The sequence below is a fragment of the Syngnathoides biaculeatus genome, chromosome 18 (assembly GCF_019802595.1).
Source record: "Syngnathoides biaculeatus isolate LvHL_M chromosome 18, ASM1980259v1, whole genome shotgun sequence".
In the NCBI taxonomy this organism is placed as follows: Eukaryota; Metazoa; Chordata; class Actinopteri; order Syngnathiformes; family Syngnathidae; genus Syngnathoides; species Syngnathoides biaculeatus.
This window is the reverse complement of record NC_084657.1, coordinates 3,923,603-3,942,457: the sequence shown is the minus strand read 5'-3', so window position 1 is coordinate 3,942,457 and position 18,855 is coordinate 3,923,603. Positions and strand designations below refer to the sequence as shown.

Genomic DNA, 18,855 nt, shown 5'->3' with positions numbered 1-18,855 from the left:
ACATTCGACATTTTTGAATGACAGCATGACGTCATCATCTTCATGTGCGTGAACACTATTTAGTATTTTTTTTTTTTTTTTGTCTTGCTTTAAGTCCTTTTGGGCATCAGTCCGTATTGATAGATCAAAGGCTCATAAAAGGAATGTAACATATGGAATCTGATCCTATCCTTGATTCTTCCCGTCTGGAGATGGTTATCTTTGGGAAATGTAAACTTAGTACTATGAAGAAGTTGGCTGCGTAACATTTTTTTGTTTGCTTTCACTCTTTTGTGACCTTCTCACAAGGATGCCGTTTTACTGAAATGAATGATTAATCAATCAATCATATGGTGTATTTGCCATGCATCTTATTTATTGATTTTTGGTTTCTTTTTTGTTGTTTTTACATTAACACAATTCCAATTTCGAGGGAACAACTCGGTAAAGGCCATGTTCTGTGTCCTAAATGTATCTTCGGTCCAGGAGAACCATCAAATACTTTTCGGATTTACTAGAAAAGCGACAACAACCCCATTATCTTGTACAAAGTTCCATGAGCAGCGCAAATGTGAGCGGGAGTTTAAATCGGGTCAGTCTCTGCCACAGTCAAACCTACAATGCCGGTAATGCATTTTTTGGAATGGGATGTCTTTCCCCCGCTGACGAAAAAAAGCCATTTTTATGCCAAGTATAACACAGACAACAGCATCATCACAAGGGAACCTTATTACTCACTTGGTGGTGACCTTTATTGTTATTCCATACTTGTTGGGTGATGATTTGCATGGTGCTTCTAAAACTCAGATATTGCAGAGACTCCAGGTCAGGTTGTATAACGTCATGCTCGGAAAGATCACAGGCTGCCAGCCTTTTAAAAATGTTCGTCATGCCTCTGTTTAATTTTTGTGCGATCAGCCCCAGCCATGTTTCTTCGGAAGGCAGGAATACTACCAACCACACAACATTGCAAGGATTGCATTATTATGATTTTTGCTTTTTTTTTTTTTTTTTTAACTTTTTGGTTGGAAAGACAGTGGTTTCTAGGGAAGCAGATCTTTTACATGATTAATTTTTTCACTCTTGTATATGGAAACAATTATATAACATTTCCATCCATTCTGCTGATCCTGTGATCCCGAACTCAGACCAGAGGCAAATTAAACCCTGGATCGGTGGCCAATTAATCATAGGGCTCTTATAGTTGCGACCGTTCACATTCACAGCATCTCACCGTGGCGAATGAATCCACACTGCCTGCACAGAAGTCAGGCAAATCAACCACTAGCCTCTAGTATAACAGACAATATGTGAAATATAATTGGAGAAATATAAATAGAATACGGTAGCCATAAAGGGATTCTGTTTGGTGAGAAGAGCCTCTGATATTCATCTTTCTGGAGTATATTTATAAGTACGCTTTGACCCCTTTTCAAATCCACAAAAAAATCAGGTGGTATTTATAAATATTGTTCAGTGCAGTGCAGTGCAGACATTGGGAACGTATTCATTTTTGCAAAAGTGAGCTTAGGTGACAGAAACAGGCTTCGGATGCCTTCAAAGACCTCGCAAGTTCTCTCTTAGATGCTGCCGTTCATCTTTCGGGTTTATTGGAGCCGTCAGCTATATTTAGGATCATGTCTGAAGCACCGTCTCATTGTTTGAAGTGACATTAAAGCGTAAATTGCCCAATTACAACAGGCCACTGCTAATGATGTTTGTGTCAATGAAGGGAGAGCTTCATTACGATGTTATTTCTGCTTATTCACTCATTCGTGCTATTTTTCCATCATACTGTATTAATTCAAATGTATTTGATGACTCACTTTTCCAAATGAATGAATCTGTTTGAAATTTTCCTTTCCTGTTTTGCAGGCGTCGCGCTTGACATCCAGAAGCATTACGAGGTGTCGGACAGCGTAGTTGCCTTGCTGCAAACAGGTATGTGTGCTATAATTCTTTTAGAGAAGAAGTCCAAATACGTTGTCTACAATGTGTCCAGTACAAAAGGCTAAAAAAAAAAAACATACAAGATGTAGTCTATTTTGCTTTTGCTGTGGCAACAACAAGCGCTACTGCCTCAAGCGCTAATTAGAAAAGTAGTCAGGGTCAGAGTATGCTCTAGAAAACTAAAACATGTTTTATGATGTGTCAATGCTATGTTTTGGGTCAGGGGGAAAAATTCAGTTTTGTGTTGCTGAAGCATGTGCAGTGTAGCATCGATATTGTGTTCCTTTTATAAAGGTCTTGTTTTAAAGTAAATAATATTTAATTGGGTGTTTTGGGAGGAGCACTGCCTCACTTGAGCAGCAGCAGCAGCAGTGCAAGAAAGGAAAACACATTTGAAACTGGGAGTCAAGGCAGGCTGCTTCCTGAATACTGACAAGCGTGCACCCTTAATGTGTGTGCACCTTAGTTTAGGGCAGGGTTTCCTTCCAATCCTCACCCAAATGAATCCAGCTTTTTTGGGAGAGATATCTTGCAAAGCCCTCTTATTGGAGGACAGGAGCCAGTCTTGTCTCAGCGTGGCCTCAGAGTCATTTCAACACCATCAGTTTGGTACACAAAGCTTCATTGAGGCCAAGCAGGCCAGCTTGCGTTTGTAAAAGAATACAGCCCAGTGTTTCCTCTTTTGCTTGATGTTCCAACGCAAACTGAGAGGTGACCTGAATGGTGTCTTGAAGACAAAAATATCCTCCAGGAAAAAAAAATTCTGTTGTTTTTTTCCAGTAAAAAAAAACCCAAAACATTTCATCAAAATCTAATTTTCACCCAATTCCATTTTAGCGTCGCCCGGTTTTCCTCCTTTATCGCTTTCCTACTTGTCAACTGACATTTTCTACACTATATTGTCCAAATTGAGGCCAAAGTGTGAAAACCTCAACATCATCATCACTCTGCTTTGCCAGCACATTTTGTACCAGATTTTTATGAAATGTAGGGCAGTTTTTGACTCTTATTTCTGTTTGCATTGGACCATAATTGGGTTATGGATTCTCTCGCTCTCTCACTCTCTCACTCACACTTCACCTTCTTCGTGATGCCTGATTCGTCCTCCACGGAGGCTGAATTTTCACATCTCTGCAAGGGACCCAGCCACCAGGGCTAAAAGTAGTCGACCTGCGTGTGTTGCCTGGCCTGTTGTGGCTCAGACTCCGCTTGGCCCCTGATACCCAGACGACCTTTTCTCTCAACAGAGTGAGGAATGCGGGATGTTCAAGCTGTGATCTGTGGCTTCGTCTGAGCACAGGAGCCTAGGTGTGAAGGAGAGGTTACGGGGTGATGTGTGGGTGTATACAGAATGTATATGTTTACAGTATTTGCCGTCCCCCTCCTCACCCAACATGCATCCCCCGGGAGAGCACTCCTAGTCTCTGTAAGCACCTGCAGGCCAGAGTTGCTCTGTCTTCTTTTCTACCTCACTGCCTCTGTCATAGCAGCTTCAGCACACCTCGGAACACAAACCACCAGCGGAGGTGTTAGGGAGTGGGCGTTGTCTCCCTGTGCTGCGAGGTCACCCTCACACTTATAATAACCTGCTGAACTCCAGAATCCTGACTCAGAATGCCTTCTTGGACTTGATTTATTTTTTTATTTTAGAAATAAAACATTTATAGGCTTTCATTTGAGAAATCTGGCCGCCCAGCATGAAACCAATCAGAAGTCGCATGGTCTTGCTTTGAGCGAGAGCCTATAAAACATTGACTGCGTTAAGAGGATTAATTTTCAGATGTGATTTAAATCTCGGGAAAATACAAAACGATCACTTGCCAGTTTGAATTGAGGTGATGTGATTTATTACCTTAATGCCTAAAAATAATTGATTTCATTGAGATGATACAGCCCCAATCTCCATCAGAAAAGTCCAACAACGACAAGATATCAATGACACAAATCGGCTACTGCCGCGTGTAAAATACCGAAACCCCAGTATTAAAACATTACTTCTGATTCCAGTTCTGCAGTTTGTGTTTGGCATCAGTGATGGTGTAGTGGTTGACTTTGGTGCAGGTAGTGTGGGTTCAGTTCCCGCTCGGTGATGGTGTTGATACGTGCCCTGCGACTGACTGGCGACCACTGCAGGTTGTAGTCGTCTTTTTGCCCGAAGTTAGCTGGGATAGGCTAGAGCACTTCTGCGACCCTTATGAGCATAAGCAGTATATTAAATAGATGGTTGCCAGCCAGTCACAAGGTTTTAAAGTCATTTTTCTGCTTAGAATTCTTTGGTATAGTTTCATAGTAATAGCCATTTATTTCTCCAGGGCTCTGATATTGCGTCATTATGCACCATGTTGTATAATTATGTGTTGCTCCTCAGTAAGTAGTTTCATGTTTTACATGATGCTTAACTGTTACTCTTGTGTTCTCTAAATCCAAATGTGTCTTCAGTACCAGTGAGTAAAAATGATGTGGTTTCTAAAGTTCTTGGTTTTTGAGTACAGGGAAACTGAGAGTTTCTGCATGAAGGAGGGACAGCAGTTTCCTTCCTAAGCATTGCCAAAGTGCCCTTGACCAAGAGCTGTGAGATCCCCTCTGTTGTTAGACCTCTCCCATGCATGAAAAGAGATTTTTTTTTTTTTTTTAACTCTTTGGAGATCACTTATAAGTATAAAGATTTTTAAAGGACGCCGATGGTATGTATACAACAATGCACTGGGTAGTCAAGTCTTTGCAGTTCCATTATTTGTCAGTCGGCCAAAGTCCCCTGCTTCAGAAACAGCTTAGACAACACTTATTGACAAGAGGTATTTTGCATGTGAGTAAAGAGGAGGATGAGGTGTGCATAGCTGTCAGTGAAAAACTTGATCTTTAAGCCTGGAGCTCTCGGGCCCATCCATCACAATGCTGAGATGCTCCTCTTACCTTAGCCCAACGGACTTGTCAGACAACAGCACAACCTCTTAGCTGTCCCGCTGGAAATGGCAGGTCTGCTCTAATGGCCCTCCGGCTGCCTGAGGTGAGTGACACGCTCGCGCAGCTGTGAACCGGACCAGTCCCGAGGGTGTGGAGGGCAGGAAAGGTTAATGGAAGAGGTGGTTCACCTGGTTGATATTACCCTCGGTTGAGGGGAATTTCGAGCTTGGCCGGACAGAGAAATTCACGTCTGCTACACAAACACCCGAGGTATTGCACAAAGTGTTTTAGGGCAAATCAGAAATAAAGTCTTAATAGGATTAATTGCCTGACATCATGTAAGATGGCAATGTAATTATCCCCAACTGGAAGCAATATCAGGGTCAGGTGGCCGTGGTGGATGTGAAGAGGCCAGATGAGGAGCCGCTGCTCAAAACAACTCACATAGTGTCTGTGCCCTGTTCTGAGTACGGCTGCCCACCTTGCCTGTAATGTGATACCCACACATGCACGCTCTTTTACACACACAAACACACGCACCCCCCCCCCTCATGCACACACACACACACACACACACACACACACACACACACACAGGCCAACTGACATGACAGCACTCGGCTCATAACATGGTGTCAATCTGTCATTGGACTGCTATGTGAGCTTAAGGAATGAGGCCACAGGTGCTGCGGGGGACTTGCAACTTAAGCGCCGCCAAAATATCAAAACTTATGGGCCTTTTAGACAGGCTTTCTTTTTTTTTTTAATGAAAACCAATTAATTGAAATGTGTTATTACTAAAATGAAACAATATGTTGATGAAAGGGATTCAAAGTACAGTATACTTTACACACAGTACACAAATTAACACTTCCATCAGTGCTGTGCGAGTGAAGTACCAAATCTTACCAAGAATATTTGTCTTATTCCTAGTCTAAACTAAACTGATTACATTACATTTAAAATATGACTCATCAAGATTTAGAGTTTTTTGCCACGTTTCTTTACAAAAAAAAAAATGATTAGGATGGAATGCTAAAAGGAGAAGAAAAGCAAATCTTCAGTAAGGGCAGCAAAGTGAAGGCATCAGCTGGGCTCGGAGCAGGACTCGGACTTAACGGCTAATGAGGACAAGTGGTCCAGAAAATAAATTGTATGGATGGAGTGTTTGTGACCTGAAAAAAAAAAAAAAAAAGCTTTTCCAGAGTCTTTGTGTATATAGCCCAAGGTGGTAGTCACTATGTTGGTATTATAGCTCATCAAAAATGTGAGGTTGAATAGAAGCGTCTCCGGTTTCTTTCTCTGCAGTGGGAAGTCAGTCTATCAGTGCTTGATCAGCTGTTTTGAGCAGTCACGGACGGCTATTTCTATTTTGTATCTCGCCCGAGTCACTATCCCTTGGTACTGCTCGTCCTGACTCTCTCAGCAGTTTGGCAGCTGTTCTTGCCTTGTTGTCACTCCACTGACACCTTACAAAAGCTGGAGAGATGCAGGTATGGAGACAAATGGAGCGTAGAAGAACAATGCACCTGTGGCTGCTTCATACACAGTCACAGATTTTTCTTTTTAAAAATCTCCTGCATTATTCATTCCCAAAGCCCGATAATTGCATCGCGGCAGTTTTCAGTGTGGCCCTCTGCTGGGGAGACCAGAATAGAATGATGGGCCGATGATTCACCGACATCACCCTGCTTGCATGGGTGTCTTTATATCTGGAATATTTTTTATGGGCCGCCTCTCGCAGGACGGCAGCTGCTGGTTGTGATTGGAACGCTGGTTTCTTTCATTTTGTGTCGACGAACCAAAAACACTGCTGATGATTGATCATCTAGTTGGGATTGGAAAGTCAATTTACTAGCATGCTATTATCTTATTCATCTTTATCACATTTTAACATCCATCCATCCATCCATCCATCCATCCATTTTCTTTGTTGCTTATCCTCACGAGGGTCGCGGGAGTGCTGTAACCTATCCCAGCTATCATTAGGGAGGAGGCGGGGCGCATCCTGAACTGGTTGCCAGCCAATCGCAAGGCACATAGAAACAATCAAGCATTGGCACTCACAATCACATCTACAGGCCATGTGAGCACATCGATTTGAGTTTGGTTTACACTTACGCCTGGGATGACCAAAAATTCAATCCAATTCAATGCAATTTCCCTTTTAGTTAAATCATTCCTTTCTGTTTACTATCATAACCTTCCTCCAGATCTAAATTATAGTTTTTTGGTTTTGGTGGAGAGTCTTTCAAATCATTTTTTTCATCATCCGATCCATTACATGCATCGTTTTATCCGTCAATTTTCTATAACGCATTGGGGTCGTTAGAGCTGTTTTTGAGTTGGAGGATATCCCTGCTCACCTTAGCCAATTGCAGGCTATATAACCTGAAACGTCACTTCAGGCAATTTTCCGTTGTTTCGAGCAAAATTTCAATTGAAATGAATTGTGAAATTTTCCAATGACAGTTGTCTCAAACCAAGTTACTTGTGAGAAGTCTGATTTCGAGCACAGGCAATTGAATTTTGAATGGAAATAAAACTAAAAATTCCTGGCAACATTTTTTTATTTTTGCACTGGTCACCAACGCAACTGATCGATTCCCTCCGACTAGTGGGACTTTCAATTAGGAACACGGACACCCACACACACAAACACTCCTGTCAATCATAAACTTGACGTGATAGTGCACGTGCAGCCGGTGAGGGTCAAAAGTAGGACCGCTGCTCAATGAGTATGCGGGTGCCATTTTTCACATCCTATTAGCGTAACAACAAGGATTGCACAAATTCAGACATGCAGGGTTGGCTGTCGTTGTCATTACGCTGGCTACTCCAGGGGGGGAAAGTGGTGGGGTTGGGGGCTCTGCATTTAGGTGCTCGGCAGGATTTTTCATGTATTTATTTATTTTGTAATCTGCCATGCATCCCTGCGAAAAATAATGTTTCTATTATTCCAGCAGCCTTGAACACCATTCTGGACCTGAAGTGAGCTGCTAATAAGCCAAAGATGAAGTCGCGGCACACTCTTGCCAGGCGATTTGCCTTTTGTAGCGACGTGTAATTCCCCCCAGCTGCAGCTCTCACAACAAGCAGTTAGTCTGGATCGACTGCGGTTGTGGGATGCACCAGCTATTAGCTTACAGAAGTGGGAAGTTCGGATACAATAAAAAAGGGTTTAAGTGGGAGTTTGGGTGCATTTGACTGCAGCTTCTGTGGGAATTAACTGTTCAGATCCAGGCGAAAAAGGAGCTGCAAAGGTATTTCCCAGGCTCTATATTGACTTCAACAGATTGGTAATCCAACACCGGTCAAGACTGAGCAGAGGGGGATCGGGGGGGGGGGGGGATTTGTGGTAATCAGAAATTCGGGGAATGCAGGAAGACATGGGGCGCCACACGAAGGGGATTCCCGAAGGTAGAAGCCTGATATGTGTGAATATCCGAATGGATGTGTCACAGGCTCCACGGGCAATCCCATTAATCATTAGAGGAAGAAACTAACTCTTAACTATACACTTCACACAACACCCTGCACCCTCTGTGCACAGAACACCTTTTGTTAAGTGTGTGTGTGTGTGTCTCATATATGTCATGTAGACAGACAGATGAGAATCAAACATTTTGCAAAAACACTTTATGCTAATTTTACTCTGACAGGGCAGAGAGACGCACCACAGTTGCTTTTATGAGGCCCCTGACCCAAAATAAACAGTGTTGCATTTACACACCCTTCAGTAAACCTACCTTTCATAACCACAGTGGCAGGAAACCGACCTTGCTATTTTGATTTCATTAAAAATGTCCGTCTATATAAAGTTGCCCCACGGGCCTTATTTATGCTGTCATCTGGAACTATCCGCAAACAAACAACTATTCACACGTACATATGCACCATGAACAATTTAGTCTTCAATGGACCTCAAATGTTTGTTTTTGCAATGTGGGCAGAAGCCTTAATACCTGGATAGAACCCGTGCAAGCGCAGGAGAACACAAATACGACACAGCAGGGAGCGAACTCAGATTCGAACCCAGAACCACCACACAAAAATATCAGACTGCTAAAGTCGGAATGATCTTGGCTCTCAGATCACAGGTCAAAAATAAAATGAACATAATCAGTCAGCATGCTTGTATTTTGCAAAGAGGTGTAAAGAACGAGTACGTGACATCATTTATTGAACGTGTATAACTTGTGGCTTTATTGGAATTTTGGGGGGCTCTGGTACTGTAACAATTGACTTTCCTAAACTTAATAAAATTGTCCGCAGTGTGGAGGCTTCCTGTATGCGCACAGCTATTGATCGAGGTGTAATAATGAGTGCGCTGTTCTCATCCTGTGTAAAAATTAACAGCTTTATACAGCGTTGCCATGGTTACAACCAGACGTCACCCAGAATAGCAAAAGTGTAATCTTGCTTGTTTCATTGACTGTGCACAGTGAGCTTGAAGGGCTTTTTGGGTTCAGATTTTTTTTTTTTTTAACACTGTTAACACATGCTGAAATCAACACAAGAGTGAGGATCTCATCATACACGGTTTTCATATAAGCGACTCCCACTGCAGCAAGCTTGTAATAATGACTGAAAGTGTGGAAGGCTCCCGCATTCATGGAAGAATTTGTGATGGGATAACCACTGACACAGAAACAGGCTGTGAACAGGACAATGCGGCTAAAAATGGGGCTGATTGACGGCGTCTAGCCTGCAGACACGTACAGACCTCCATATTATTGCGCGCGTCTCTCTCGACTCTTCACATTGTGTCTGTCTGTGGTGCAAACGGTCAAATTCCTTCAGCTGTCGGCCCCCGCTTTTGACTGTCCTGACGGTCAGGTTCCACAACCGAAAGCTCCACGGTGCTTTCAACTGGCATGGGATACGCTTCTCCCTTTATCTTTCGAAATCCGCACATCACAGCTTGGACAGAAGACTCTCAGGTGACAACCAGTGTTATTATTTGAACCACGCTTTTCACTTCGACATTAAAAAAAAAAGGAGTGTTAGCACTGACATCAATTCGGATTTATTTAAGGTTGAAGGGGATCATGTCCACCGGAGAAAAGTAATTGGCACATAGCTCTTTTCACCACTGTAAGTGGTGGTTTGTGTTTTAGCGACATGGGATTTTTAAAAACTGCTCCACTGATTTCCAGAAAACTTTGTGGACAGATGGCACATGCATACATCCACCCCTGAATTCAAATGTTCCCGTGTCCTTCAACACAGTACTACACTATCCAGCACACAATATGAACTGCCAACTTTGCATTACTGTGTGAAGGTCCCTGTGGCGAGGAAGAAACCATTCCATTACACTTTTTTGGAACTTTTTGCAATTTACACTTTATGAACGTTTGGCCACAATTTAGTAAAATTCTGTGCAACGATATTGCCACATGGCGTATTTTCCATTGGTGTTATTGATATATTAGCTTTCACTGTGAATAGTATTTTATATAATAAACCCCTGTGAGCACAGGTGTCAAGCTCAAGGTCGTGGGCCATGTCTGGCCCACCGCATGATTTTATATGGCTTGCGAAGTCAGATCTAGAGTGTCAATTTCCACGATTCTTGTAAAAATCTGTACCATAATCATATATCATAAATGATAAAGCTGAGATATTACAAGCATTTTTGTGTTACCAAACGTGAATAGTTGAAAAACACATTACCCGTGATTTCTGATTCCAAAACTAGTTCATAAATTGATGATGTAAATATGATGAGATGATTAAATATTTTTGTTCCACAAACCTGAACTACAATGTGGCCTGTGAGAAAAATGAGTTTGACACCACTGCCTTAGAGACTTGATAGAGTGTTAAGTGTTTTAATCAATGCATATTTCTGACGTATCAATGTAAAAATAAAAATTGCACTCATATGCAGATTATAATCTTCCGAGCCTGGCAGAGGTTTGCATCTTTGTAGTTACACGGCAGTAATTGTTCTTTTGCTCAGTCCAGCTCTCTGATGGTATTTTCTTTTCAACAGAATCAAACGTGTGTCTGAAGTAGATTTACTATCTGTAATATAAAAATAAACCCAGAACTGCTAAAAGAGACACAGCTCAAAAACAAATCTTGTCAACTTCAAAAGTGTCTCTGGACCCGGTAAAGCAGAGTAAAGCTGTTCCTTTGCCCTCGCTTTGTTTCCGAACCCATTTCAACTTTTTTTTCAAATGCAACTCGTTGCTTGTAGGCCAAGTAAAAACTCTCTATGTAAATGTTCTGATATGAAAATGTTCTGATTCAATGCGGACGAGTTCAAAAACAGCGCATAATCAAATGTTTAGCTTCACAGGTGCTTCAGGTCTTCAGGTGAGGGTCACGTTTCACAGGCCAAAGTGTTTGCACAACGGCTCGGCGAGTAAACGGCACATGCTTAAACATCAAACTGAATTGTGTCTGTATTTCCTCCTACGGCTCGTATTCATAGGGGTGAGTCATCTCATGAGGTTTTATTGAGCCGCTGGCCGATCAAAGCAAGAGCTGGATGTTCCTGTTTTTGTGTGTGTGTGTGTGTGTGTCTTTTTTTACTAACTAACTGAGTTAGTTGATCTGAAAGTATGAGCTCCAATTTAAAAGCTCAAAAAAGTGTTGTGAACTTTTTAAATGACTGTAACAAAGCATTTGGGGTGCCCCCTGTTGGCCTGACTAAAAATGTTTACATGGTACTTTTGAAGAGTTACTAACTCTGCACATGCTATCCCGAAACCAGAACATTGTTATAATAGTTGGACAAAGTTCTTCGTTCATTCATTTATTGAAAAAAATGTCCTGATTGAATTAAATGACTCATTTTTTTCTCTGAAGACGTTCAATGCCATTGACTGCTTCAGAAGTCAAATATCCATGTTAATCGGTATGGCTGGCAGTTAGGTTAAGTAATGTCTGACTTCAGAGTTGCCGTTATATTCATTATTCTGTCCGTCATGTATTCTAACATAGCCATGTTGTCAGTCATGTCATTTTCTATATTGTTTATAATTGATGCATTTCACCGTCTCCTGTCCATGACAAGCATGCATGTTATTTGAAATTTGAGTTGTATTATCAAATCAGGTTTGCCACTCCTCGTTGTATGCCTCACTTGATTTATCACAACATGTCCGACACTGAGTGCGGGGCATTTTTTTTTTTTTTCAATTTGTTACAAAAGGGGAACCCATTGTTGGTGGCTCATTGAATTATATTTCAATAATTTTTACTCAGGAACTATTTAAATGCTTTAATTCTCAGTAGATTTTTATTCATTATTTATGGAGAGCTACATAATAATTTTATTTTGTGATAACTTAATAACGCTTCTCCAATGTATAGCTATGTAGACAAACATTTTACACAGTTAATAATGCATCGATGAGTCAAAAGGTTTGAGCTTTTTACCCAACTTGAAACTCACAAACTAGTTTTCCTCCCTTCTGCACTGCAGCATAAACATCCATACAACTGTTTGGGTTGTCCGATCACATCCGCAGTACAATTTTAATATTCTTACATTGAATTTGTGGATCATTTGCGACTTATCTCTGAAAGCTTTGTGAAGATCAAACAAACATGTGGATGTGTCCCGTTAGAGTGAGTAAACAGGAAAGTAATGGTGGACAAATGTGGAATGTGGCTTGTGCTGTCAGGCTGCATGCTTAAAGGTTGTTTATTCAGGATCATACAGCACAAGAGAACAAATGTACTTAATCGATTCTGAAAAATCCAAACATCTCAACAAATGGCTGAAGATTTCAATCAATTCAATGCAGTTCAACACATGAAGTTTCCAAATTTCTTTTATTACGAGAACTTTTGGCAAACAGCTGTTCTCATCAGCCATGGTTCATCACATGGATGATTATTTGAAAACATAGTTCTAGATCCAATCTGCGTGTTGCACATTGCATCTATTTCAGCAGAAAAACATGATGATACTGCAAAAGCCCCCAGCGTGAAAATGAGCATTCGGGTACACTTAGAGTGAGAACGCATCAAAATCGTCTATTTAGCAGGGCAGTGTAATTATCACGTCCTTGTCCAAACACACACACACACACACAGAGGTTTTGTGCTGTGCTTTGAAATCAGCGCACAAAACAACTAACAAGGTTAACACCGCATAATTGTGAACACGGTGTCAAGGGGGCCTGAGTTTGTTCCAACGTGCGTGTGGACATTGCAGCGAGGTGATAATGAGTCATTAAGAATGGCTACTCTCATCATCTAACCAACAAATTGCTAAGTCCCGGAAAATGAAGACACATTGGGAGATGGTGATGTGAGACCTTGCTAATGATTTCAAATCAACCCATTAATGATAAGATGTGTTTTTCACAAGCTGCTAAACAGTGATTAATGCTTCGTGGCCCCTGTCTCCTAAAACCCCTCGTGGAACAGCTGCTGTGTTTGTGTCGATTGGTAAAGCTGGTTGGAATCGTTTAGCGTTACACAATCGCTCTGCACCACTTACAGCACATTCTCATGATGGAGACTGACGAGTGGGAGGAGGAGCAGGAAATTAGAGGCGAGAACAAGGAGGTGCAATATTGGGAATGCCCGTCAGTGAGACTTTTAATATCCAAATGTCTTTTTATTTACGAGCGCTCCAATTATGACTTATGAGTATCCGAATGAGAAGAGGCCTTCGCTCGGATACCCGGGGGCCAACGCCCCGTCGGTCTCTCCATTGCACGGCACTTCACGGAGACGATGCGCAAACTGAACTAACCGTGTGGCAAATGGCCAACCTGAGCTGGCGTCAGAGAGTAACTCGCTCCTGCTGGATATTGTATGATGTCATAAAAAGGACGTCTATTTATTTTTATGCCATATCACATGTTGACATAATCGGATTCCCGTCCTTCGTCCTGTTGAGTCTCGGTGAGGCTGGGATGCGCGTATCTTATATAACGTGCTCCCCTGTCCTCTTGTCTCTGGCCTCCGCTACATCTTTATGCCGACAATGTGTCAAAACAGCAGCCTGGCTCCTTTCCTCCCCTGCTACTGTCAAGAAAAACAACATATTTGCCCTTTCTACTCCAAGAACGCTTGAAAGTCAGCATGAGGAGATTAAAAATGCTAAATCTGCAAGATCTATTTGCGTCGGTCCTGTCCTGCCCATAAATATTGACTAAAATCCTAGATAATGAGGTCTCACTCACTGCAGTGTAGCAATTAGCAAACGCTTTTTAAAGCCTTTATGGTACTTTCAATGGGATGTATGCAATGTGTGGTTTTAAGAAGCTGTAGGAATTATTTATGGAAAGTCGGAAATAAGTCAGGTTTCGTCTGTGAGAGCATAAACGCTCATCTGTTTCGAAAACATTTACTAGTGTGTCATTGTCATTTTGATCGCTTTTACAGTGTTCATCTGCAGCTTCATGGTGGCAGCTCCCATCTTCGGTTACCTGGGCGACCGCTTCAACAGGAAGGCCATCCTGAGCTGCGGCATTTTCTTTTGGTCCACCGTCACGCTTCTGAGTTCCTTCATCGGCAAAGAGGTCAGTTGGAGCGAAACGGTGAAACAGTGGCAGCACATGTTAAGATCATTATTGCGGATATGCTTATGTTGAAATGAGGGGAATGAAATGATGTGCTCGTTAAGTAACACTCCCGCTTTGCCATAGCCGTGTTAGCGTTTCTTTTCCTTTTTTTTTGTCTTTGCCCTGCATCCAATTAACAATGAAAGCTGACGCTTCGTCTCGGTTACAACACTTTAGAAGATAACGCTGCAGTTTTGCCACCCCCTGACAGTTTTGTTTTGATATCGCTAAGAGGCTCCGTGTGCATTCAACAAGATTTCTCTCAGGGGCAATTACATGCTGAGATTAACTGCCGCAGAAAAAGGCTTTGCGTCCACACGGAATCAATCGCACAGTCTTTAATAAAACAGATTGAGAAAGTGCAAACCTCCATCGAGGCGTAAACATTCGTGAAACCAATAAGGTATCACTCGCCAGTGAGGATGGTCACCCCTCATAAGGCAGGGAAGCGTTTTGAGTCGTGTCAATACACGATACACTACATGCCTCACATCCATCCGTCCATTTTCTTTGGCGATCATCCTCACGAGGGTAGTGGGGAGTACTGGAGCCTATCCCAGCTGTAAACGGGCAGGAAGCGGGGTACACCCTGAACTGGTTGCCAGCCAATCGCAGGGCACATGGAGACCAACAGCTGCACTCACAATCACACCTAGGGGCAATTTAGAGTTTCCAATTATTTTTGCATGTTGTTGGGATGTGGGAGGAAACCGGAGTGCTCAGAGGAAACCCATGCAGGCACGGGGAGAACATGTAAACTCCACACAGGCGGATCCGGGATTGAACCCGGGGCCTCAGAACTGTGAGGCCAACACTTTACCAGCTGAGTCACCGTGCCGCCGCATGCCTCACAGTGAAAATAAATTTATATGGAACGAAGTGAGATCTTCTGACTTAACCCAAAAGTCTGACAGAATCTGCCATCCAATGGTCCTCAAAATCCCACACAGACATCCATTACCGGTCAAAATGTTTTAGACCCATTTTTTTCTTTTTCTCTGGATTGAAAGGGAACCAGTTCAAGTCCAATTAATAGCTTGATTTTGATTAACTGCTGAAACAGGTAAGGTTACCCAAAACTGAAAAATAATATACCTATCAGAATAATACAAAAAGGTCACCCAAGCAAATCAACATTCAGAAAAACAACCTTCCCGTCCAAGGCTAACATGCTCTGCCATTATAACGGAACTTAACTGGCAACCACACTCCGCTTGAAAAGCTGAACCAGTCAAGTTCTCTAGAGCGTACGGCTACAGTGCAGCGCAGCGTCACAGTCTCGTCCGCTTCCTTGTCGCCTGTGACTGGCCCACTTCCCTGCTGAGTCTCGTCAGCCAGAGCTGTGGAAGGAATGACAGCACGTACATGTAAATAGATGTATGCGTATGCAGGAGGGTCTGGGGAGGGGGGGGGGGGGGGGTCCACTCCACCACTCTGAGACAAGATTGCAGTCATTTACTTGCCACTTAAGAGGGAGAGGAAATGAAGTGGTCCTTCCCTGCTGAAGAACTTTTGCAGCTGAGCTGAGGAAGCAGTCCTCAGCCTCTTAATCTCATATATTTGAGGGTCCAATCAGAGTAAATGAAAATACACAACGTAATTATTCTAATATGTAAGGGGTGTGAATATGCACTTCAGTTCAACACCACTGCAAAACAAATTTAAAGCAGTTGCTTTAAAAAAAAAAAAAAAAAAAGTTGTACGGTGGCATGGAAGTCCAAAACAATATAACAAATACACTTTAACATTTCAGAACGCGCAAACGTAAAACATGTAACACTTTAACAATTAAGGAAACACCACATCAAAAGGGCGGCGCATTGGCTCAGCTGGAAAACGTTGGCCTCACAGTTCTGAGGTCCTGGGTTCAATCCCGGACCCGCCTCTGTGAAGTTTGCATGTTCTCCCCGTGCCTGCGTGGGTTTCCTCCGTGCACTCTGAATTCCTCCCACATCCCAAAAACATGCAACATTAATTGGACACTCTAAATTGCCCCTAAGTGTGATTGCGGCTGTTTTTCTCTTTGTGCCCTGCGATTGCCTGGCAACCAGTTCAGGGTGTATCCCGCTTCCTGCCCGTTGACAGCTGGGATAGGCTCCAGCACTCCCCATGACCCTTTGTGAGGATAAAACAGCTAAAAAAAAGTGGATGGATGGACTAAAACAGAAGAAATAAATTACAATAGCGGACACCCGGAAAGGGAGGTGCCATTTCACAGATATTCTCAGAAATCCCACATCCTTTTTCGGTAAGCCCTGCGCACTTCAACACGATTGGCTTCTAGGGGTGGGTTACGCATATTATTTTTATAGGCTTCTAAATTTACAACTAGTTATTCATCAATTTCTTGTGTGTACTGTATGTGCAAGTTGTGCTTATATGAAGTAATAATTCCTTCATAAGGGTTCAAAGTCATAACGGCCCTCCGAGGGAAATCATAACCAGCATGTGGCCCATGACAAAATTAATTTGAGACCCTAGAATGATTATTGGACAGTACCACTTTTGACCCTGAGTTGGAGAAAACCTTCCCCCCAAAAAATCCCATTTTTGCATTTTCACCCATGTTGAGAATATTCATTTTTGGCTTAATGCAAGTAACAAGTAATGACTGTGATCAAATGTACTACTCTCACAATGCCAGTTTTTAAATTACAAGTAGCTTGTGACATTTGAGCGTGAGCGGAAAACACATCTCTTTGTCACGTCACGACAGTACACGGAGTACTGCAGCTATCCAAAGAGTGGGCTGCCATGGAAACAACTGCCCACTCAGGTGCCCCTGCCAGTGTGACCACTCCTGAAACCTTTTAATTACATTCTTATCAGTTTATCATGTCTAAAAAAGACCACATATGTATATAGCAATCTAATTTAGCCAAAGATGAATTAAATCCACATTATACTTTACATTTCTCCATCAGTGTCATACCATAATCTCTTCCAACATGATCAAAATCTCAACAATGAATGTTGTCTGTCTGTGCAGTACTATTGGCTGTTCATGCTTTCCCGGGGGTTGGTGGGCATTGGGGAGTCCAGCTACTCGTCCATATCCCCCACCATCATAGGAGACCTGTTCACCAATAACAAGCGCACCATGATGCTCTCTTTCTTCTACCTGGCCATCCCTTTGGGAAGGTAAGTGACAAAAAAATCATAGCAGCACAAATGCTTCTGTATCGAGTACGATCGATTAAGATATGGCCCATTTTTATAACATTTTATCAATAATGGTAACGATACTTGAAAGAGACAAAATTCAAATGTAGTAATTGCCGCATTGGTTTCATTAGGGTAAATGTCATTGCTGAAACAGCCATGCTTAAAAAGTTCCATTGTCTAAAAGTTGTTCATGATTCTAAATGTTCGGAGTAAAATCGGTAAATAATGTCGCATAAGTTTCAAACAGATACGCAATAGTTCTGGCACGTTCACAAATTCTGAATAATAGCACCATTAATTTTGCTGTTTGCTACGACATTCACAACAAAAAACAAGGGGCATTCAGTTAATAGGAAGGATTCCTTAAAAGAGTCACAGATGTTGATTCTGATTCTGATTATTGGTCGAATTGAATGGAAAACCCGGCATGTAGAAAGAAGGTCAGATTCATTGTTACAGCTGCGTTTCACCTGGCTACAGCTGCGCTAACATCTCCCACACAAGAACGCAGAACTTTTAAATGTGTGGTCGCGGGGTGTGGGAATTGTCAGCATTTTGAGCTCAAATCTGAAGAGCGTTCACTTTAGTCAATAAGGACCACAGGGAGAAAGTAAACAAAGCTGAGTGATAAAAGATGAATGGAGCACAGAAAAACTCCTTTGAGGTTTAACATTATGCACGGCACGGCATGTACCAGTATGCAGAGCTCATGCATGAAGAATCCTGCTTTGGTATCAAGGAGACGCTAATGGAAGGAGAAATGTACGCTGTAACATGGCCTTAGAATAACGTGAAACCAAAACAAGACTTAAATCATTGCATAATCCAATAATAGCAAAACAGGCTGTGGGAGCCTTGCGATATGATTGTTCATGATGTTTTGGGATTGGAAATAAACAACTAAGGGAAGGAAAAACCAAAGTGATCCCTGAACGGACGGTGTGTTACGGGTTGCCAAAACATTTGGGTCCTGGTAAACTGCCCCTCAACACAACACAACACAACACAACACAATAGAAGGTGAAAGAGTTGGCCTCGCCAAAGTGCAGTCAAACATGTCATCCAGTCTCTACCTACCGAGATTGTTGTGATCGTTTCAAGGAAATGACCTCAAGAGTTTTTTTTTTTTTTTAATTCCATCTTTTTTAACTGGACCCGCTCATATAGTGGGTCTAGTTTATCTGATGCCGATGTTCAGATTTGTGGTTTATTGACAGCGTCGTGCATTCCTAATATGCTCTGTGAGCACGCTGATAAGATTAGTCTTTTGTCCCAAATGAATTTGTGGGTTGTTGTTTTTTTTTTCGTTAGAAGCTGT

At 42.2% G+C, this 18,855-nt stretch overlaps 1 protein-coding gene across 5 annotated transcripts in view; it reads left to right on the top strand.

Annotated features, from left to right (window-relative positions):
• Positions 1 to 18,855, top strand: part of spns2 (SPNS lysolipid transporter 2, sphingosine-1-phosphate) — a 57,139-nt gene that overhangs the window by 21,323 nt on the left and 16,961 nt on the right. For all 5 annotated transcript variants that reach the window (XM_061802774.1, XM_061802776.1, XM_061802775.1 and 2 more), the window contains 3 exons: positions 1,855 to 1,920; positions 14,194 to 14,330; positions 17,362 to 17,513. In XM_061802774.1, the coding sequence (XP_061658758.1) occupies positions 1,855 to 1,920; positions 14,194 to 14,330; positions 17,362 to 17,513 (355 nt within the window). The remainder of the gene's footprint in view (positions 1 to 1,854; positions 1,921 to 14,193; positions 14,331 to 17,361; positions 17,514 to 18,855) is intronic.